At 41.0% G+C, this 20,464-nt stretch overlaps 1 protein-coding gene across 2 annotated transcripts in view; it reads left to right on the top strand.

Moving 5' to 3' along the window:
• The window catches only part of nt5dc1 (5'-nucleotidase domain containing 1), a 68,496-nt gene that overhangs the window by 12,171 nt on the left and 35,861 nt on the right, over nucleotides 1-20,464 (top strand). Inside the window, exons 2-7 of one of the 2 annotated variants that reach the window (XM_089021538.1) lie at nucleotides 161-252; nucleotides 5,612-5,683; nucleotides 7,539-7,648; nucleotides 7,783-7,862; nucleotides 11,123-11,204; nucleotides 12,062-12,236. In XM_089021538.1, coding sequence (XP_088877664.1) covers nucleotides 161-252; nucleotides 5,612-5,683; nucleotides 7,539-7,648; nucleotides 7,783-7,862; nucleotides 11,123-11,204; nucleotides 12,062-12,236 — 611 coding nt within the window. Of the gene's footprint in view, nucleotides 1-160; nucleotides 253-5,611; nucleotides 5,684-7,492; nucleotides 7,649-7,782; nucleotides 7,863-11,122; nucleotides 11,205-12,061; nucleotides 12,237-20,464 lie in introns of those variants that run through there. The other variant, XM_089021539.1, reaches the window with a different exon arrangement.

Below are 20,464 nucleotides of genomic sequence, written 5' to 3'. Positions count from 1 at the left end.
GAAAAATAGTTTGTATGCCAAGGTATAATGTTCATAAATGTAACGTTCGTAAACCGAAAAATTCTTAAACCAAGGGGTTCGTAAACCGAGGTTTCACTGTACTAATGTTCTTGTATTCAACTTTTATCTCAATACTGTGATACTTTCTCTCCTGTTGCAGCTGATCTATGAGAGCTTTGCCAGGTATCTGGTGGAACATAAAGGCTATGATAAGGACTTGTTAAACCTGACACCTGCTACTTGGGATTTTTGGTAAGTCAGATTGAAATGTGACATTTTAATTAGAAATCTAAAAGCTGGAAAAGCATTATTCATTAATCTTGAATGTGTTAACTTGCAATTCACAAAGGGGAAAAACACGCAGAGACGTCCCCCATTTCTGTTTCTTTCTGCTTTGTTTGGATTTACTTGGTGCAGTATTGGATGGTTTTGCTTCCAAGTCTTCATCCAACGCAAGATCTCAGGGTTAAAATGGATGTTGACATTACAATACAATAAGTAGGATCATGACTGAGATGTTTTGTTCCTCATGGGAAATTAATTTGACCCGAAGATAATTGATGCTAATGCTAGCCCCTAATCATAAAATCTTAGACAGATATTGACCAACTATTTCAGAGGTCACAAACCTTTTAGACTAAGAGATCCATAAATATATATAACATAAATAGAGCAGAATATACTGTATCTCAGTGATTTTTATATTACATGCATGTGTGTGTACATGCGTGCATGGATGTATATTTGTATATATCTGTGCGTTTGTAAATGTATGAGTGTTCTGGAAAGTGCTTATTATTATTATTGTCATTATTGGATTGGATTTGCCTTTATTGGTCTCGCAGTGGAGAAATTTACATTTCTCAGCAGCAAAATTATGAAAGAAATGAAAGTAGAAAAGCAAAATACAGGAGCTGCTGGCTTATTGTCATTACTATTACTATTACTATTACTATTACTATGATTACTACTACTACTATTACTCCTTCCATTACTACTACTATTACTACTACTGCCAGTTCTACTAGTATTACTAGTACTAGGACTGCTACTATTACTGATACTAGTACTACGAGTGGATTTGCCTTTATTAGTCTCGCAGTGGAGAAATTTACATTTCACGGCAGCAAAATTATGAAAGAAATGAAAGTAGAAAAGCAATATACAGGAGCTGCTTGCTTATTGTCATTACTATTACTATTATTACTAATACTACTATTACTCCTACTATTACTACTACTATTACTCCTTCATTACTACTACTATTACTACTACTGCCAGTTCTACTAGTATTACTAGTAGTAGGACTGCTACTACAACTGATACTAATGCTACTAGTACTAATGCCAGTAGTAGTAGCACTACTAGTACTCGTTCTACTAGTAGGAGTACTAGTACTGGTAACATTAGTAGTACTAGTACTGTAAAAGTCTTTAGGAAGGCTACGCACACTGACCAATACTTAGTGTTTGACTCTAACCACCCTTTACAACACAAATTAGGAGTTATCAGAACCCTCCAGCATAGGGCGAAACTAATACCAACTAGCATTGAAGGTAGAGAAAAGGAGTCTAAACATATCAGGCGAGCACTCACTAACTGTGGGTACCCTCAGTGGTCATTCAACAAATGTCAGAAAGAAAGAATAGGGAATGAAACCAATAATTCTCAAGATACAAAAAGGAGAGGAGTAGCAGTACCTTACATTGCAGGAGTTTCTGAAAAATTACAGAGTCCTTTGGCAACACAAAATTCCTACTTATTTCAAACCGATAAACACGTTAAGGCAAAAATTAGTGCATCCAAAAGATAGGCTACCAAATGAAAAACAAAGTAATGTAGTTTATTCCATACATTGTAAGAATGAAAATTGTAAAGAGCAGTACATTGGGGAGACTCAACAAATTCTCAAAAAAAGACTTTATCAACATCGCAGGGATAATACAAGTGGGCCTCAATCGGCAGTACATTTGCACCTAAAAGCTAGCAACCACTCATTTGACGACAATGAGGTTAAAATCTTAGCGAAACAACATAGATGGTAAAAGAAGCGATTCTTATAAAACAACAAAATCCTTCATTAAACCGGTCTGGTGGGGTGAGGTTCAATTTGGATCGTTCATACAATAGCCTGCTTAGGCAAAACAGGTTAGGCAACATTCGTAATGCTGATGAGGTGATACCGGTGGAAGTGGGGGAAATGGGCCAGTCGTTAGTCAGGACTGTAGGAACAATCAGTGGGGCCACAGGGAGTGGTCCTCTGCTCACCCCAACCTGAGAGTAGGGACCTATCATAGCTGTGTCCGGCGCCGCCATGGCTGGACATTAGGGATATATAAATAGAGCCGATACGACCAGTCAGACTTTAGTTCGCTGACGACGCCTCTTGGATAGGAGGTGAAACGTCCGAAAACTTCAAATTTGTACAGATGACGGCTTAAGAAACCTTCTCATCGATGGACCACTCCTGTACGACTGAGAGCTTACACAGACGTCCTCTGTAGTTAGTACAACTCTGCACATCTCCTTTGTTCTTAAAAATGGGCACGAGAACACTTCGTCTCCATTCTTCAGCCATCTGTTCACCATCTAAGATCTTGTTGAATAATTCAACCCAATCAGGAACACCACCACCACCTCTCCAAGACACTCCCATACCTCGATTGGTAAATCATCAGGCCCGAGTGCCTTTCCCCCCTTCTTCCTCTTCAGCGCCTTACTCACTTCATCCTTGCTAATGTTTGCTACGTCTTGGTCCACAACAGTCACGTCTTCTACTCTTTGTTCCTTCTCATTTTCCTCATTCATCAATTCTTCAAAGTTAACTTAATCACCCGAAGCTGCTGCAGGTCCTTACCATCTTTGTCTCTCTGTCTCGCCAGCCTGTAAAGATCAGTCTCGCCTTCCTTGCTGTCCAGCCGAGCATACAAGTCATCATAAGCCTCTTGTTTGGCCTTTTCCACCTTGACTTTAACCGTGCGCTGCATCTCCTTGTACTGCAGTCTATTCTCGTCCGTCCTCAGTGTCCCACTTCTTCTTTGCTAACCTCTTTCTCTGTATACACTCCTGCACCTCCCCATTCCACCACCAAGTCTCCTTATCTACCTTTCTTCCACTCGATACACCAAGTACTTTCCGACCTGTGTCTCTGATTATGTTCGCTGTAGTTAGCCAGTCATCTGGAAGTCTCTTGCCCACCCAGTGCTTGTCTTACCTCCTTCCTAAATGTCATGCAACACTCTTCCTTTTTCAACTTCCACCATTTTGTCCTCACTTCAGCCTTTGGTTTCTTCATCTTCCTCACTGCCAGCGTCATCCGACACACCACCAACCTATGCTGTCTGGCTACACTCTCACCAACCACTACTTTGCAGTCACTGATTTCCTTTGGATGGCGCCATTGACACAAAATGCAGTCTACCTGTGTACTTCTGCCTACACTCTTGTAGGTCACCCGATGTTCCTGTCTCTTCTGAAAGAAAGTATTCACAATAGCCATTTCCATTCTCTTAGCAAAGTCAACCACCATCTGTCCTTCAGCGTTCCTCATCTGGAGTCCAAACCTGCCCATCACCTCCTCATCATCTTTGTATCCTGCGCCAACATGTCAATTGAAGTCTCCACCAATTACAACCGTCTCACTTCTCGGGATGTTCTGTATGACTTCATCAAAGTCCAACCAAAATTTCTCCTTCTCCGCCAGCTCACATCCTACTTGTGGGGCATACCTACAAACAACATTGAACATCACGCCTTCAATTTCTAGCTTCAGACTCATCATTCAATCTGATACTCTTTTTACTTCTAAGACATTCCTAACAAACTCCGCTTTTAAGATAACCCCAACTCCATTTCTCTTTCTGTCTTCACCATGATAGAACAACTTAAACCCTGACCCTAAGGTTCTAGCCTTGCTCCCTTTCCACCTGGTCTCCTGGACACACAGTATGTCTACCTTCCTTCTCTGCATCATGTCAACCAGCTCTCAACCTTTACCTGTCATTGTTCCTACATTCAAAGTTCCTACTCTTAGTTCTATACTCTTGGCGTTCCATTTCTCTCTTTTCCTCCGGGCACACATCCCTCCTCTCCTTCTTCGACCAACAGTAGTCCATTTTCCACTGGCACCCTGAAGGTCAACAGTACCAATGGTGGCAGTTGTTAACCCGGGCCTCGACCGTTCCGGTATGGGATTCAGAGGTTTGATTCGCATATTTGTTTCAGCAATTTTTTTTACGTCGGATGCCCTTCCTGACACAACACTCTGTATTTATCCGGGCTTGGGACCGGCACAATAAGATACTGGCTTGTGCCTCCTTGTGGCTACATTACTACTACTACTATTACTGTTACTATTACGATTACGATTACGATTACGATTACGATTACTACGACTGTTACTACTACTATTACTACAGTGAGACCTCAGCTTATGAGCTTAATTGGTTCCCAGACAGAGTGTGTAAGCCAAAAGTGTCTATCACAAAAAAAAATTCCCATAGTAAACCATTAAAATGGGAATAATCTGTTCCCGGGTTTCCATAAAATATACTTTTCAACTAAATAAGCCTTAAAACTACACACAACATACCTTAGTCTATGTATAATAAATGCGCTATTGTATTGTAATGAAAGAAATACACTGCACTGTATAATAAAGTCACTTTATTTACATTTGTGATGGTCATTGATGGCTTGATGGAATGGCGTTGGAGGTCCGAGGTCAAAGGTAATTGCTGTTTGGAAAGAGAGTCACATTCCATAAGGACTGTAATTAAATAAACTGTGCTATAAAATAAAGTTGTTTTATTTACCTTTATGATGGTCGTTGATGGCTTATGGAAGGAGAGTCACCTTCCATAAGGACTGTTGGTAACTTAACCTCTGGTGTGGCTTCTCTTCTTTGCTTCTTTGGAGACTCATCATTTTTGCTGATTAAAAACCCTTAATTGACACCTGTTGCTTTCTGACTTGTAAGGTCTTACGAAGCTGAGGCATCACATTATTGTGCATGATGTTGATGATTGTCATAGCCACAGTCTTTTCTGGATGGCTTTAAAATCCTCAATAAGTGGCGAACGTCCAGGTTGGCGCATGGCGATATTGGCGTGAATTAGCCGTGATTTCTCGCATAAAATAGCTTTACTCACGCTGTCGCCGGATAGCTGCTTTTCGTTAATCCAAATTAACAGAAGTTTTTCAACTTCTTCGATTGCCCGAGACCGTCGCTTTGAGAGCGCGGAAACACCTTTTGCAACAGACGCACCTTTGATGGCTTCTCTGTTCCGGAAAATGGTAGCAATGGTTGACTTAGCATAGCCGTGCTCGGCCACTAAATCACACAAACGCACACCTCGTTCGTGTTTTTTAATTATCTCCTTCTCAGCGACTGTGATTTTATTTTATTTATTCTTCTTGGGCTGAAAACGAGCCTGTGGTGGGTTTTTTTTTGGTCTCATAATAGTAAAATTATCATCAACAAGCTCCAAGGAAGCGATCAAAATTCTAGTTTTTCTTAAAAAATAGTAGGAACACATGCCGTTCAAATATTTCAAAAAGGGTCATTGTGGAGTTGCAATATTAATTTGTGTGTGTGTGGGCGGGGGCACAGTTTTAAGGGCTTAGTGGTGGACCTTGAAGAGGGGAACTTGGTGAAGCTTGCTGAAGATGGAACAGTCTTGAGGTATGCTGATACTCTCCAACACACTCAGAATTTCCACAAAAAAACATTTACAATAAAATTTTACAAACTGTTTGATCTTTTTACCAAAATCAGTCAGCACAGCACCAACGCTGGATCGGGGATTAATATTGCAAATTTGTGAAGGGGGCATGGAGTTTGAACATCAGAGATTTTGTGTCTTGCCTCTTTTGGTTGAAAGTAATTGTGACTGATGTGTTGACACCACCGAGCAGCAGTTGGTGTATATGCACAATTCCACTCTAATGACTTTTGTCTTTAAAAAAACGACAGGTGAATGAATGTTATTTCTAGTACAGTGATACCTCGGTTTACGAACCCCTTGGCTTACAAACTTTTCGTTTTACAAACATTAAATTTGTGACAATTTTACCTTGCCATACGAACTTTACCTTGGCATACGAAATTTTTTCGTACACGGAGCTGCCTCAATAAGTGATGTGTCGTTCGTGAACGAGCCTGTTCTTCTAACAACAAAATGGCAGCCGACTGTTTTTGTCCTCTATTCCCCGCCCCCAGTCTTCGGTTATAGCCACATTATTGGTCAAGAACGCAACAGTGAGGGAAGGTGGTTTAAACATTAAAGAGACAGGCAGACGACAGTGAGAGAGTTTCAACTTTGATAGTTCAAAGGCAGAGTGTAGACTGCAAGGTTAATATTCCATCAATCAGGCTCCACAAACAACCCGCACAAGCCATCTGTACACTTGATGCAAAAAGCTATCAACCCAGCTAAACAGCACACAATTGATGAGGAACTAGGTAAAATTATCGCGGACAAAGCACCGACAATGGATCATTCCTCAAAATGGTGAAAGAAGATTACGTTCCTCATCAAGTGTTTAATGCTGATTAAACCGGTCACTCCATTCCATCAAGCCATCAACGACCATCACATAGGTAAATAAAATGACTGTATTATATAGTACAGTTTATTTCTTTAATGATATACCACAGCACATTTATTCTACATAAAATAAGGTATATTTTGTGTAGTGTTAAAGGACAACCGATGTCACTTTTTCGTTTTTTAACTGACACCAGAAAAACGTTTTATAGCATCTAAAATACCCAAAACATGCAGTATGATATTTTTTGTCAAATGCAAAACACCAATAAAAATGACTTAAAGTTTTCAAAATCTGCAAAAAAATGAGCTGCGAATTGCTCAAAAAAAGAGGCACAAAATGGTGACCTCCTGTGGCCACCTCAATTTCCACAGGCTGATAAATTCCTTATATGCCACTTGGACGCCCTCTTCTGGCCTCCTGGCGGCTTTTGGGTGCAATACGAGGTTCCCAGACCAAACAAGTACAGCAAAGTACATTGACGTGATGGAAGGACCGCTACAATGCGTCTTTTTTACGGTAAAGGGAGGTCCTTTAGTGACGTCACGTACGGACTCGTCACCAACTCAAAAACAACACTTCCTGAATATTCAGCGTGAGTCTTAAAACGTAAAATATAGCTATATTCGTTGGAATCTTATAATATACTCAGTAGAAGTCATTTGAAGCCATTTTACAAATTATGGACAAAACTTGTCCGGAGACATCGGTTGTCCTTTAAGGCTTAGAACATTTGAAAGAAGAAAATTATGTTTTATGGGGTCCTGGGAACGTATTATTCTCATTTTAATGGTTTCCTATGGGAAATTAATTTTTGGGATACATACCTTTCGCCTGACACTGTCTGGGAACCAATTAAATTCGTAAGCCAAGGTATCACTGTATATCACATATTTCCTGGTAGGCCAAAATATTGAGCGTATGTTTTGTCTTTGTTTTGTAGTCATTTGGAAGATGTGTGTAAAAGTGTGGATTCTTTCCTTGATTAGAGCAACACATGGGACCACGGATCTGAGCACAGAAGAGATCATCAGACATTATGGTCCAAAAAGGGAGTGGAAGCACTTTAACAGCCTCAATACGTCTTTTGCAAGATCTGGTATTTCGAAGCATGTTACTTATTCTGAAGCAGAATCTTCTTTTTAGTGTATGTGAACGATGCAAAAATGCTTTCACAGTATCAGTGTTAGTTGTTGAATTAATTCTTTTGCTATTCTGTTTCGGACAATGCAGCAAAATACTATTTATATGACAACTACTTTGATCTACCCGGTGCTCTCCTTTGTGGAAGAATCGTGGACATGTTGCACAAGGTAATATTAAATTATTGGCTAATATTACCGTAATGGGCGGCCCGGTAGTCAAGTCGTTAGCACACCGGCTTCACAGTGCAGAGGTCGGCGGTTCGCATCCCTGGAGTTTGCATGTTTTCTCCGGTCCTCCGGTTTCCTCCCACATTCCAAAAACATGCATGGCAGGCAGATTGAAGACTCCAAATTGTCCCTAGGTGTGAGTGTGAGAGTAACTGTTGTTTGTCCTTGTGTGACTTGCGATTGGCTAGCAACCAATTCAGGGTGTCCCCCGCCTCGTGCCCGAAGACAGCTGGGATTTCCTCCAGCACCCCCCGCGACCCTAATGAGGAATAAGCGATACGGAAAATGGATGGATATTATGGTATTGGCTTTTAACCACTCTTTCGAAAATGTCCAAGGCAAACATTAGCATAGTGAGCGATCGCTCCACTGGTAAACACTTCGATAATTCAACTTTACATAAAACTATCGGATCACCTCGTGACCCAAGGGACAAATGTCAACGACGCTCCATCGATAAATACAGGTAACATCCGAGTTACGACTGGGTTCCGTTCCGACAAATCAGTCGTAAGTCAAACGGTGGTAAATCGAAAAGCATTCAAAATGGCTGATGCGACAGAATAGTGTACAATGTCAATCTGTTGTTTTTAAAGAACGTTTTCTCTTGAATACTATTAGATACCAAACTGTTTACAGTTCAATTATAAATCTTTTTGACTTTTAGTGTCATTTTTATCATTTTATATGTTGTATTATCGATTTTCATTACTGTGTCGTTCTGCTAACCCAAATACGCACGGCTTCCCACCCATACGCACTGTTGAAAAATCGCTCTCCCTGCTAACGGAGAAGCTAGAAGACGTCGCCCAACACACACGCTCGGACTTAGGCGGATGACGAAGGAATAAAGTGTCAAAGTGGCGTGGGCCCGACGTGGCGTTCCTGGCGCGACGATCCCGAGCGCTGACGGCCTACCCGCCTCGGCCTCTGCCCTGGCCGGCGTCGGGGCACCCGAGCGCCGACGCACACCCGCCTCGGCGTCAGTGGACACCCCCCTCCCCCGCGGTGCCATCACAAAATTGCCGCACGTGTTTGTGAAGAAACATTTATTTTGTATCCTCATTTTGTGCAATGCTGTAATATTCTCTGCTAAGATAAATTAGGCATGCTGAATGTTGCGTGCATCTGGCAACGCAGCCACAACGCTACATATGGTCCTTTGACAGCGATAAAAAAAATGTTCTTATACAATGCTGAGAGAAGCGGTTGCTCTCTGTGCTCCGGTAAATAAACAATCCTACTTGTTCAATCTAAACAGGAAGGACCATCTCGAGTCTTTATTCTACCAAATGCATCGCAAACACGCTGCAGATGTCAATATGTTTGCTGGGCTGGGCTGCCACCGTTCCCAGCCGAAGAAAAAAAAGGGTCTGGTGGTCGTAAGTGTGGCTGGTCGTGACTCGCACCGGTCGTAAATCGAATGTTACCTGTATCTATTGATACAGATAAACCCATACACAGTTGTAGTCCCTCTGAGCCAATATATAGCTCTTTCAAAATGTGGAAAAAGCTATTTTGGACCCCAAAAAATGTCTGGAACTGCAAAATATTAAACCCTGATATAAGCAACACATGAAGGCAACATATGCTGGATGTTTCGATATTAGCTTTTTGAGCCTACTATTAAAATTACCATGTTAACTACTAATACACAATAAGCCTTTATTGTTATTTGTTTTCTCCTTGCAGTGCATCCTGTTGAGTGGGGGTGGGGGACAACTTTTTTTAACTGAAGATCTACTTTCTGATGAACCAACATCCCGCGACCGACCAATTAGCACGCACACCCACGCCATAATGAGCAACGGCCATAACAGCCAAATCATGGGATACACTTTTACATCATGTTAACTATCGTAACCCTCGTGTAACGTTTAAAGGACAACCGACGCCTACGGATATGTTTTGTCCATAATTTGTCAAATCACTTCCAATGACTTTTACTGAGCGTATTTTAAAAGGATTCCACCGCATATAGCTATATTTTATGTTTTAAGACTCGCGCTGAATATTCAGGAAGTCTTGTTTTCGAGTTGATGACGATGCCTGACGTGACGTCACGTCTGGAACGCCCCTGACCGAGAAAGCGACACACAATGCATTTTGGGTACTTTGTTTGGTTTGAAAACTTTGTGTTGATCCGTGTTGATGGCGAAATTAGAAGGAAAAAACATACCGGGATAGTGAATCATTGTGTGTTGCATCAAGACTACTATTTGACCTGAGTTGACACAAATTCCCAGCAGCCCATTTCCAACGGAGGTTGGGCGGCATCATGTGCATTTTCTGGGACGCTACATTGGAGTCCTGACGGCTCGAATTGATACGGGAGGACTTCTTTAATCGATTGCAAAAATTTATGCTTTCCTCTTCAGAACTATTTGAATCATATTCATAAAGCTGCGTGTTTGCTTTCAACATTTAGCTTGTAGTCGATGTGCACATTCCACCATGATGTCCTTGATCCACTGGTGAAGAGACACTTTGATCCATAACTGGATAAGTAACAATTAAGCATCTTCTCCGAATCTAAAGCCATTGTTTTGATTCTAGAGCAGTGGTTCTCAATCTGGGTTCGATCGAACCCTACGTGTTCGGTGAGTCGATCTCAGGGTTTCGGTAGATCCTCCGCCAAAAAGGTCCACCCCTCAGTCTAGTCTGCAGTTAGTGGGCAGTCATTGAAAGAAGGGTTCGGTGACTGAGCATATGAAACTGGTAGGGTTCGGTGCCTTCAACAAGATTAAGAACCACTATTCTCGAGCAAGGCATGACGTCACGAACAAGGGGGCGGGACCTGCTGAAACTCGGCATCTCCATTTTGAAGTAGTTTTGGGACACTTTAACTCATTTTTATTGGTGTTTTGCATTTGACTAAAAATATCAGCCCACGTGTTTTGGGTATTTTAGATGATATAAAACGTTTTTCTGATGTCCGTTAGGAAACAAACAAATGGTGTCGGTTGCCATTTAAATTTCTTAAACATTTTGAAACAACCAAAAGTCAGTGAATAAAGCAATTTTAGATTTGTATTGTCTAGTTAATTTCATCGGCTTTCTGTTAAAGGTATTTGGGCAAGTAGTTGAGTATTTTTAGGGTGGCAAAAAGTGGGGGTCGTAGTTTAGACACCAATGATATAAATATTTGTCATGTTTGCCATTACAATTTGAAAATGTTTTAATGCATATTTTGTGAACAGTGGGGCAATGAAGTGAATTCCGACTTTTGGAAAGACATGGTCGCTGCCATTGACCACAATTACAACACATCGGCATTTCGAGGTATGAATTTTATTCCAAGTCAACATATTTCATCGTACCCCTGTCAGAAGTGTAGTTTTCATGAATCCACTTTAATGCGAAAAGCTACCAACCCAGCTAAACAGCACACAATTGATGAGGAACAAGGTAAAATTAGAAAGAATGAAGGCCACGTTTAATGCTGATGAAAGCGGCCGCTCCATTCTATCAAGCCATCAACGACCATCACAAAGGTAAATAAAATGACTTTATTATATAGTACAGTTTATTTAATTAGAATACCATAGCACATTTATTATACATAAAATTATGTATATTTTGTGTAGTTTTAAGGCTTATAAAATTAGAAAGTCGAAAATTATGTTTTATGGGGACCTGGGAACGGATTATTCTCATTTTAATGGTTTCCTATGGGAAATTAATTATTGGGATACACACTTTTCACCTTACACACTCTGCGAACCAATTAAGTTCGTAAGCCAAGGTATCACTGTATACGAAACTGCAGTGCTGCATACAATGGCTATCCTATTTACTATATGAATAGGGTGAGTTCAGATGTTCACGTGTTATTTTTCAGCATCTGACTGACTGTTTTGTTGACATTCCCTTTAGCACAGCACCGTCTAATGGATGCATAATGCAACTTCAGCCTGTACTGTCATTTTAAAATATGTAATTCATTGAAGGTGCGTCTTCTAATCCGATGCACTTTATATATGGCAAAAGTTTTTAAATACACCATTCATTCAAGGTGCGCTTTGTAGTGCGGAAAATACGGTACTCAATTGACTGCTCTCAACCTTTTTCAGCACCTTATTTTGTATATTGGCCACAGTGCACGGCTTGTATCATAATCATTGTTTTCGTTTTTTCAGAAGATGCAGGGACTTATTTCCCCAATGTCAAAAGGGACCCTGGCCGTTACTTGCAGACCTGTTCCGAGTCTGTCAAGACATGGCTACGCAGCATGAAGAATGCAGGCAAAATCCTCCTTCTCATTACCAGCTCCCACAGTGACTACTGCAGGCTCATTTGTGAACACATCCTTGGGTAAGGCTTCTCACGAAAGATTCAGACTTTGAGTCATATTCGTTTTTTTCTACACATGTGGACAATCTCAGTAAACACCCACGTGAAGTGAATGAAGCTGAAAGGACAATCAACACATTTTTTTGTTTCCTAACTGACATGAGAAAACGTTTTATAGCATCTAAAATACCCAAAACACGCAGGCTGATATTTTTAGTCAAATGCAAAACACCAATAAAAATGAATTAAAGTGTCCCAAAACTACTTCAAAATGACCTCAGAAAGTTTCCGTTTCAGAAGGTCCCGCCCCCTTGTTCGTGACATCACGCCAGGACGTCTTGCCTTGCTCGAGAATCAAAACAATGGCTTCAGATTCAAAGAAGATGCTTTCTTGTTACTCATCCAGTTATTGGATTGGATTTGCCTTTATTATTCTTGCAGTGGAAAAATGTGCATTTCACAGCAGTAAAATTATGAAAGAAATAAAAGTAGAAAAGCAAAATACAGGAGCTGCTGGAAAGGCAGCCACTCTCGCGGCGCCGTCTTGAAGTCAAAAGAACAAAAAAAAACTAAATAACAAATAACATGACAACTCAAAGACACAGAGAGACAACCATTCTTAAGCACTTTCTGTACCCTATGCACTTTATATACTTTATGTACCCTATGCAGTTCCAGATGAAAGAGGAGAGGATCAAAGTGTCTCTTCACCAGTGGATCAAGGACATCATGGTGGAATGTGCACGTCGACTACAAGCTAAATGTTGAAAGCAAACACGCAGCTTTATGAACATGATTCAAATAGTTCTGAATAGGAAAGCATAAATGTTTGCAATCGATTAAAGATGTCCTTCCGTCTCATTTTGAGGCGTCTGGACTCCAATGTAGCACCCAGAAAATGCTGCTAGGAATTTGTGTCAACTAGTATCAAATAGTTGTCTTGGTGCAACACACAATGATTCACCATCGCGTTATTTATGTTTTTTCCTTTTAATTTCGCCATCAACACGGATCACAAAGTTTTCAGACCAAACAAAGTACCCAAAATGCATTGTGTGTCGCTTTCTCGGTCAGGGGTGTTCCAGACGTGACTTCACGTCAGGCATCGTCACCAACTCAAACAATACCGCCTGTATATTCAACGTGAGTCTTAAAACGTAAAATATAGCTATATGCGGTGGAATATTTGTAAAATATGCTCAGTAGAAGTCATTTGAAGTGATTTTACAAATGATGGACACAACTTGTCTGGAGGCGTTGGTTGTCCTTTTTGGGTATCCTCCACCCTTGTGCAAATTAATTGCACACCCTGTTATTTGGGCATAAATTTGATTGTTTACATTTTTTGACAACTCAAATGATTCAAATGTATATTTTAGTAAGAAGTGTGTCCTCCCTTGTTCTCTATCACCTCAGCGATGCATTTTGGCATGGAATCGACCAGATTTTGACAGTTGTTGATGATGGAAGGGTCCCTGTACCCGGTCTTAATTATAGCACAAATTAGGGATTTTTTTTTGTTGTGCAATCATTCTCACGCAGACGGATCTTGATTATTGACCATAAATTCTCAATCGGATTTAAGTCTGGTGAATTACCAGGCCAATCCATCACAGGAATGTCCTTCTGTATCCATCTTGTTGAAGAAGAACTGATTTACAAGACAAAAACCCCTTCTTTTTATACCCAACGGAAAGGGAATTCGGACATGGTAATCCATTAATTATCCAATCAAAGGCCTGGCAAACAAGTAATGAGGGAATGTGGTTGGTCAAGTATATCAGACCGACTCCACCCCTATCGTGGCAAACATTGTTCTTTATAATGAGCAAGCTTTAGAATGATTTAAACTAGAAAACAGTGAAGATAACAGGGTGGTGCAATTAATTTGCACAAGCGTGGAACTTATTGACCGAATGTCAGGCATTACTCAGGTTAAATTTTGGCTTGGCTCTCCACCACAACAGTACTCCATCTTCCCCGTTTTGGAGTTCGGGGCACTGCAGTGGACTCACTCCATCGGAAAGACATCAATATAACATTGTCCAAGTTTAAATCCCACAAATGGACTAAGCCTGCAACAGGGCGAGAGTATATAAGCATCACCAATACACTAACTACAGACAATAATGGCGGATCAACTCAATAACACATACTTTACCCAATTAGTGTACCATATTATTTAAAGGACAACCGATGCCTGCGGACAGCTTGTGTCCATCATTTGTAAAATCACTTCAAATGACTTCTACTGAGCGTATTTTACAAAGATTCCACGGCATATCGCTATATTTTATGTTTTAAGACTCTCGCTGAATATTCAGGAAGTCGTGTTTTCGAGTTGGTGACGATTCCTGACGTGACGTCATGTCAGGAATGCCCCTGACCGAGAAAGCGACACACAATGCATTTTGGGTACTTTCTTTGGTCTGAAAACTTTGTGTTGATCTGTGTTGATGGCGAAATTAGAAGGAAAACACAAATAATGCGATGGTGAATCGTTGTGTGTTGCGCCAAGACTACTATTTGATACTAGTTGACACAAATTCCCAGCAGACAAATCAGCCCATTTGCAACGGAGCTTGGGCGCCATCTTGTGCATTTTCTGGGACGCTACATTGGAGTAGTGACTGCGCGAATTGATATGGGAGGACTTCTTTAATCGATTGCAAACATTTATGCTTTCCTCTTCAGAACTATTTGAATCCTATTCATAACTGAATGAGTAACAAGAAAGCATCTTCTCCGAATCTGAAGCCATTGTTTTGATTCTAGACCAAGGCAAGACGTCCTAGCGTGATGTCACGAACAAGGGAGCGGGACCTTCTGACACTGAAAATTTCTGAGGTCATTTTGAAGTAGTTCTGGGACACTTTAAGTCATTTTTATTGGTGTTTTGCATTTGACTAAAAATATCAGCCTGCGTGTTTTGGGTATTTTAGATAAATGGTTTTTCTGATGTCAGTTAGGAAATCAAAAAATGCTGTCGGTTGTCCCTTAAGCTCAACAAACATAAGATTCAAACTTCTCAGCACCCTCACTGATAATAGAATTCATCTCTGTCCCCTCTCTTCCTTCTCAAATCACCTCTTTAACGCAGCTGAAAAATATGTATGCACTCATTCACGTCATACCCTAACGAGAGTGAGATAGATGGCACGGCAAACACTTAATTCCACAAAGATGAAAACAGTGTCTCTCATTGGCCAACACCCCATGATCATTCTGTGCCCTGTTTAGTCATCGTTGCCTTCCATGACGTAACAAAGTTTGTTTTCGAACCACATTACAAACAATGAAGACACAAATGGTTCTCTAGATTCCACAAGACAAGCGGCCAACAAGTGCCCACAGTACCTCCATATGTACAGTGATACCTCGGTTTACGAACCCCTTCGCTTACGAACTTTTCGGTTTACGAACGTTACATTTATGAAAATTTTACCTTGGCATACGAACTTTTTTCGTACACGGAGCTGCCTCAGTGAGTGATGTGTCGTTCGTGAACGAGCCCGTTCTTCTAACAACAAAATGGCAGCCAACTGTTTTTTTCCTCATCTGTACACTTGATGCAAAAAGCTATCAACCCAGCTAAACAGAACACAATTGATGAGGAACAAGGTAAAATTATCACATAGAAAGCACCGACAAGGGATCATTCCTCAAGATGTTGAAAGAAGAAGGCTACATTCCTCAAGTGTTTAATGCTGATGAAACCGGCGACTCCATTCCATCAAGCCATCAATGACCATCACAGAGGTAAATAAAACAACTTTATTATACTGTACATTTTATTTCTTTGATTATAATACCATAGCACATTTATTATACATAAGATAAGGTATATTTTGTGTAGTTTTAAGGCTTAGAAAATTAGAAAGTGGAAAATGATGTTTTATGGGGACCTGGGAACGGATTATTCTCATTTTAATGGTTTCCTATGGGAAATTATTTTTTGGGATACACCCTTTTCGCCTTACACACTCTCTCTGGGAACCAATTAAATTTGTAAACCAAGGTATCACTGTACATTCAACTTGAATTAACCATAACATGTCTCACTGTCTGCACTTTCTACGCATACACAATTCAATATAATAAACACATCTGCGATTCAATAAAACAAAACAAAAAAATAGTGTTGCAATGTGAATTGTCTGCGGAGAGCAGTTGGAGATCAGCAGCAAAGCGCCAACATACTGTACTCACAAATAAACACACGAAACACAGTATGACGGGCATGTAATAATGGCTTTATTTTGATCGTTCGTCCCTGATTCATTGCTTCTACGGGCGTTGATGGCAGAGGATGGTTAAATCATCAGGAAGCCAGGTGTTGAACAGAAAGTTGGTTTAATCTTGAAGACAGCGGAGACATCACGGTGTCGGCTAAGGAGGGAGCGTCGAAGGAGAGATGGAATGGGAGAGTATTTTTATATGGCTCAGAGGGTGTGACGCGATAGGATGTGACGTAATGTAGATGCGACATCATGTAAGGGAAGGTAGCATATGACGTATCAGGAAGTCCAAAACGTAAACAAAGATTAGAAAGCGATGTTTAGAGATGTTTTTATATCGAATTACCCACATATCTCCCCTCTGACGAACATGTCTAACATCGGTGGAGGTGAAAAGAAAGAAGAAAGAAAAAAGAGAAAAGAAAATCTCAAAATAGAACAATCACAATGGAAACAACTTCAAATTAAAGTCATGTTACAACAGTCAAATGTTCATGGCATCCTGGATGGTGATCACCAGGACGAGGAGGAGAAACGAAATTGTTTGTAGCATTTGTCGCAAGCAGGCCCCAGGATGTGATACGGATGACCTGGTGACTGGGAAAGAGGGTGTGATCTTCAGTGACGTGCATCGGCAATCTTCTTGACGAACGATGTCCTCGCGAATCCAGATGAAGCTTGTGGCTGCTAAGACGTCGAGCAGCTCCGCAACCAGTCCATCCCATGTTGGTGTGGTCCACGTCATTCTCTTCAGACCGCAGCTCCGTCCTGTGGAGAACAAAAGAAGACTTGTGCCAGGTCACGTGTCGAAAGGATGGTTCCATTCTACACATCACACTTTCTTGCTGTTTCTTTCCCTATCAAAGTTTGTCTCATCGATTAGGCTCTGCAATGCATTCTCTCACAGAAATGGCAATAAGTCATTGTTAGATGTTAGTTGGTTAGTACATTGTTAGTGGTTAGTGAGTCTGCATTTCTGGACGGCACGACTTTCTTGGGGAATGACGTTGCAGCCAACATCATTCATGACCAAAAGTGAACATTTTGGTAATGCGGATCTGAGCTATCGTCACTCCCCCCTGTTGAGACATGAAAAGTCTCAATTTGACAACTGGGAACGTGTTTGCGGGGAAAACACGATCCATCTTTGACATTGCACCGATTATCAATTTGTATAAAACCATTTGTCAATCAGTGTTCCAAAATTTTGGAGGCCAAATTTTGGCATGTCGCCACATTGCTTGGGTGGAGGACAGCCTTCCTCAATTCTTGAGCACAAGTTGACATGGTCAGCAACATTATGGCAATCTGCGTAAATGGTCATCATACTCGCCTTTTGTTAGTTGGAGGGCACCAGTTGACAGTCAGTTTCACTTCTGCATAGGACATCCATTCGCGCAACCCAGCTTCATCTCCAGTCACCCTGGCACAGATGCACCAGGAGTTCTCCCCTTCTGTAGAACCTCCTTCTCCCAATTCTGAAAGAAGCTGGTTAGCGTGGAAGCCCTATAATATATAATTCCGCCTGAATCTCTGACTGACACCGGCACCCACTCAACTTATCTGTCAATTTTATTCTTAACGGCGAGAAATTCCCCAAATGTGCACTGCAGTCAATTACTTCAATGTGCACTGCATTCAATTCATAATCTCATCTCTCATCTCATTTTCCGTACCGCTTATTCCTCATTAGGGTCGCGGGGGTTGCTGGAGCATATCTCAGCTGTCTTCGGGCACGAGGCGGGGGACACCCTGAATTGGTTGCCAGCCAATCACATCAATTCATAATAATAATGGTAATTCGTAATCAAATTAATCTCACAGGTTACCCTGCCTTTTAGTCGTAACTATAAACTACTTTTGAACTGACAAATGTCATCACTGTACGCAAAGGCAGCCGGAAGATAATTTCGCATTTGCGGCTGTGTTAATAAACGTTGGATTTCCACCATCGCATCTCCAACGTTGGATATCTTTCGTTCGATCAAGCCTAATTGTCACAATTCGTCGCTCGCTAGATGGTTGGATGAGAAATATTTGCAAAAAAATAAAAAATGTCATGCATTTGAATGAATGCCAAACACTATACTTTTGGAAATCAAAACCATTATCAATAGGGGCTCTATCACGATCCCAAATCATCAGTTGAGACTCTAGATGTGCAGGTGCATCACACCAGCCGTTGCGGCTTTCCTTTGTCGGATCTCCATGACAATTGAAACAGATATTAAATTTTGTTTCCAAAGAATCAAATGCAGTTCGGATGCTACAACTGTGATTCAGCAGCGTCTGCGCCGATAAAATCACAGGATGGGTGGATGCAAATGGCTTGTGCATCTCACAGTTCATCAATTCGTCCTGCAAATTGAACGATTTCTAAACCACCATCCCAGCTCTGTTTGCGAATTGTTGTGTTCCACATCATCTGCATAAAAAACATAATGAAAACAAAATGTTAGTCATCATATTTTACGTCTGTGTCAGCTCTCAGTCGTACAGGAGTGGTCCATCGATTAGAAGGTTTCTTCAGCCGTCATCTGTATTTTTTGAAGGTGTCTGCTATCCAAGAGGCTTTGTCAGCGAACAAAAGTCTGACTGGTCGTATCGGCCCTATTTATATATCCCTAATGTCCAGACATGGTGGCGCCAGACACAGCTATGATAGGTCCCTACTCTCAGGTTGGGGGTAGCAGAAGACCACTCCCTGTGGCCCCACTGATTGTTCCTACATTCCTGACTAACGACTGGCCTATTTGCCCCACTCCCACCGGTATCACCTCATCAGCATTACGAATGTTGCCTGACCTGTGTTGCTCAAGCAGGCTATTGTATGTACGATCCAAATTGAACCTCACCCCACGAGACCGGTTTAATGAAGGATTTAGTTGTTTTATAAAAATCGCTTCTTTTACCCCCCTTTCAAACCATCTATGTTCTTTCGCTAAGATTTTAACCTCATTGTCGTCAAATGAGTGGTTGCTAGCTTTTAGGTGCAAATGTACTGCCGATTGAGGCCCACTAGTAATATCGCTCCGATGTTGATAGTCTTTTTTTTGAGAATTTGTTGAGTCTCCCCAATGTACTGCTCTTTACAATTTCCATTCTTACAATGTATTGAATAAATGACATTACTTTGTTTTTCATTTGGTAGCCTATCTTTTGGATGCACTAATTTTTGCCTTAACGTGTTTATCGGTTTGAAATAAGTAGATATTTTGTGTTGCCAAAAGACTCTGTAATTTTTCAGAAACTCCTGCATGTAACGTACTGCTACTCCTCTCCTTTTTGTATCTTGAGAATTTTTGGTTTGATTCCTTATTCTTTCTTTCTGACATTTGTTGAATGACCACTGAGGGTACCCACAGTTACTGAGTGCTCTCCTGATATGTTTTGACTCTTTTTCTCTACCTTCAATGCTAGTTGGTATTAGTTTAGCCCTATGCTGGAGGGTTCTGATAACTCCTAATTTGTGTTGTAAAGGGTGGTTAGAGTAAAAAAGTAAGTATTGGTCAGTGTGCGTAGCCTTCCTAAAGACTTCTGTTTTTAGCGCTCTGTCCTCTTTTATAATTACTTTACAATCCAAGAAGGTTAGTTGGTTCTCTTTAATGTGCTCACGAGTAAATTTAACGATGTCTACAGAGTTGAGGTAAGCTGTGAAGGATTGAATTTCTTGTTTTTTAATTACGGCAAAAGTATCGTCCACATATCTAAACCAGTGTCTAGGTTTTGTCCCCGGGAAGGATGTGAGGGCCTGTTTCTCCATCTCTTCCATGTACAGATTAGCCACTATGGGTGAAACTGGTGAGCCCGTAGCACAACCATGAATTTGTATATAAAATCTCTCCCGAAATTGAAAATACATAGTATTAAGGCTTTAATTAAGTGATCCGGTTTAAGTTTGGTTCTTTCATGCAGAGAAACGTCCGCGAGCAGTCTCGTTCTCACCACTGAGACTGCTGCTGGGGTTGGGACAGATGTAAAGAGAGAAGTCACATCGTAAGATGCCAAAGT

Source organism: Hippocampus bargibanti, linkage group LG19, assembly GCF_051943395.1.
Source record: "Hippocampus bargibanti isolate YZ-2025 linkage group LG19, ASM5194339v1, whole genome shotgun sequence".
Classification (NCBI taxonomy): domain Eukaryota; kingdom Metazoa; phylum Chordata; class Actinopteri; order Syngnathiformes; family Syngnathidae; genus Hippocampus; species Hippocampus bargibanti.
This window is presented reverse-complemented; position numbering and strand designations above follow the sequence as displayed.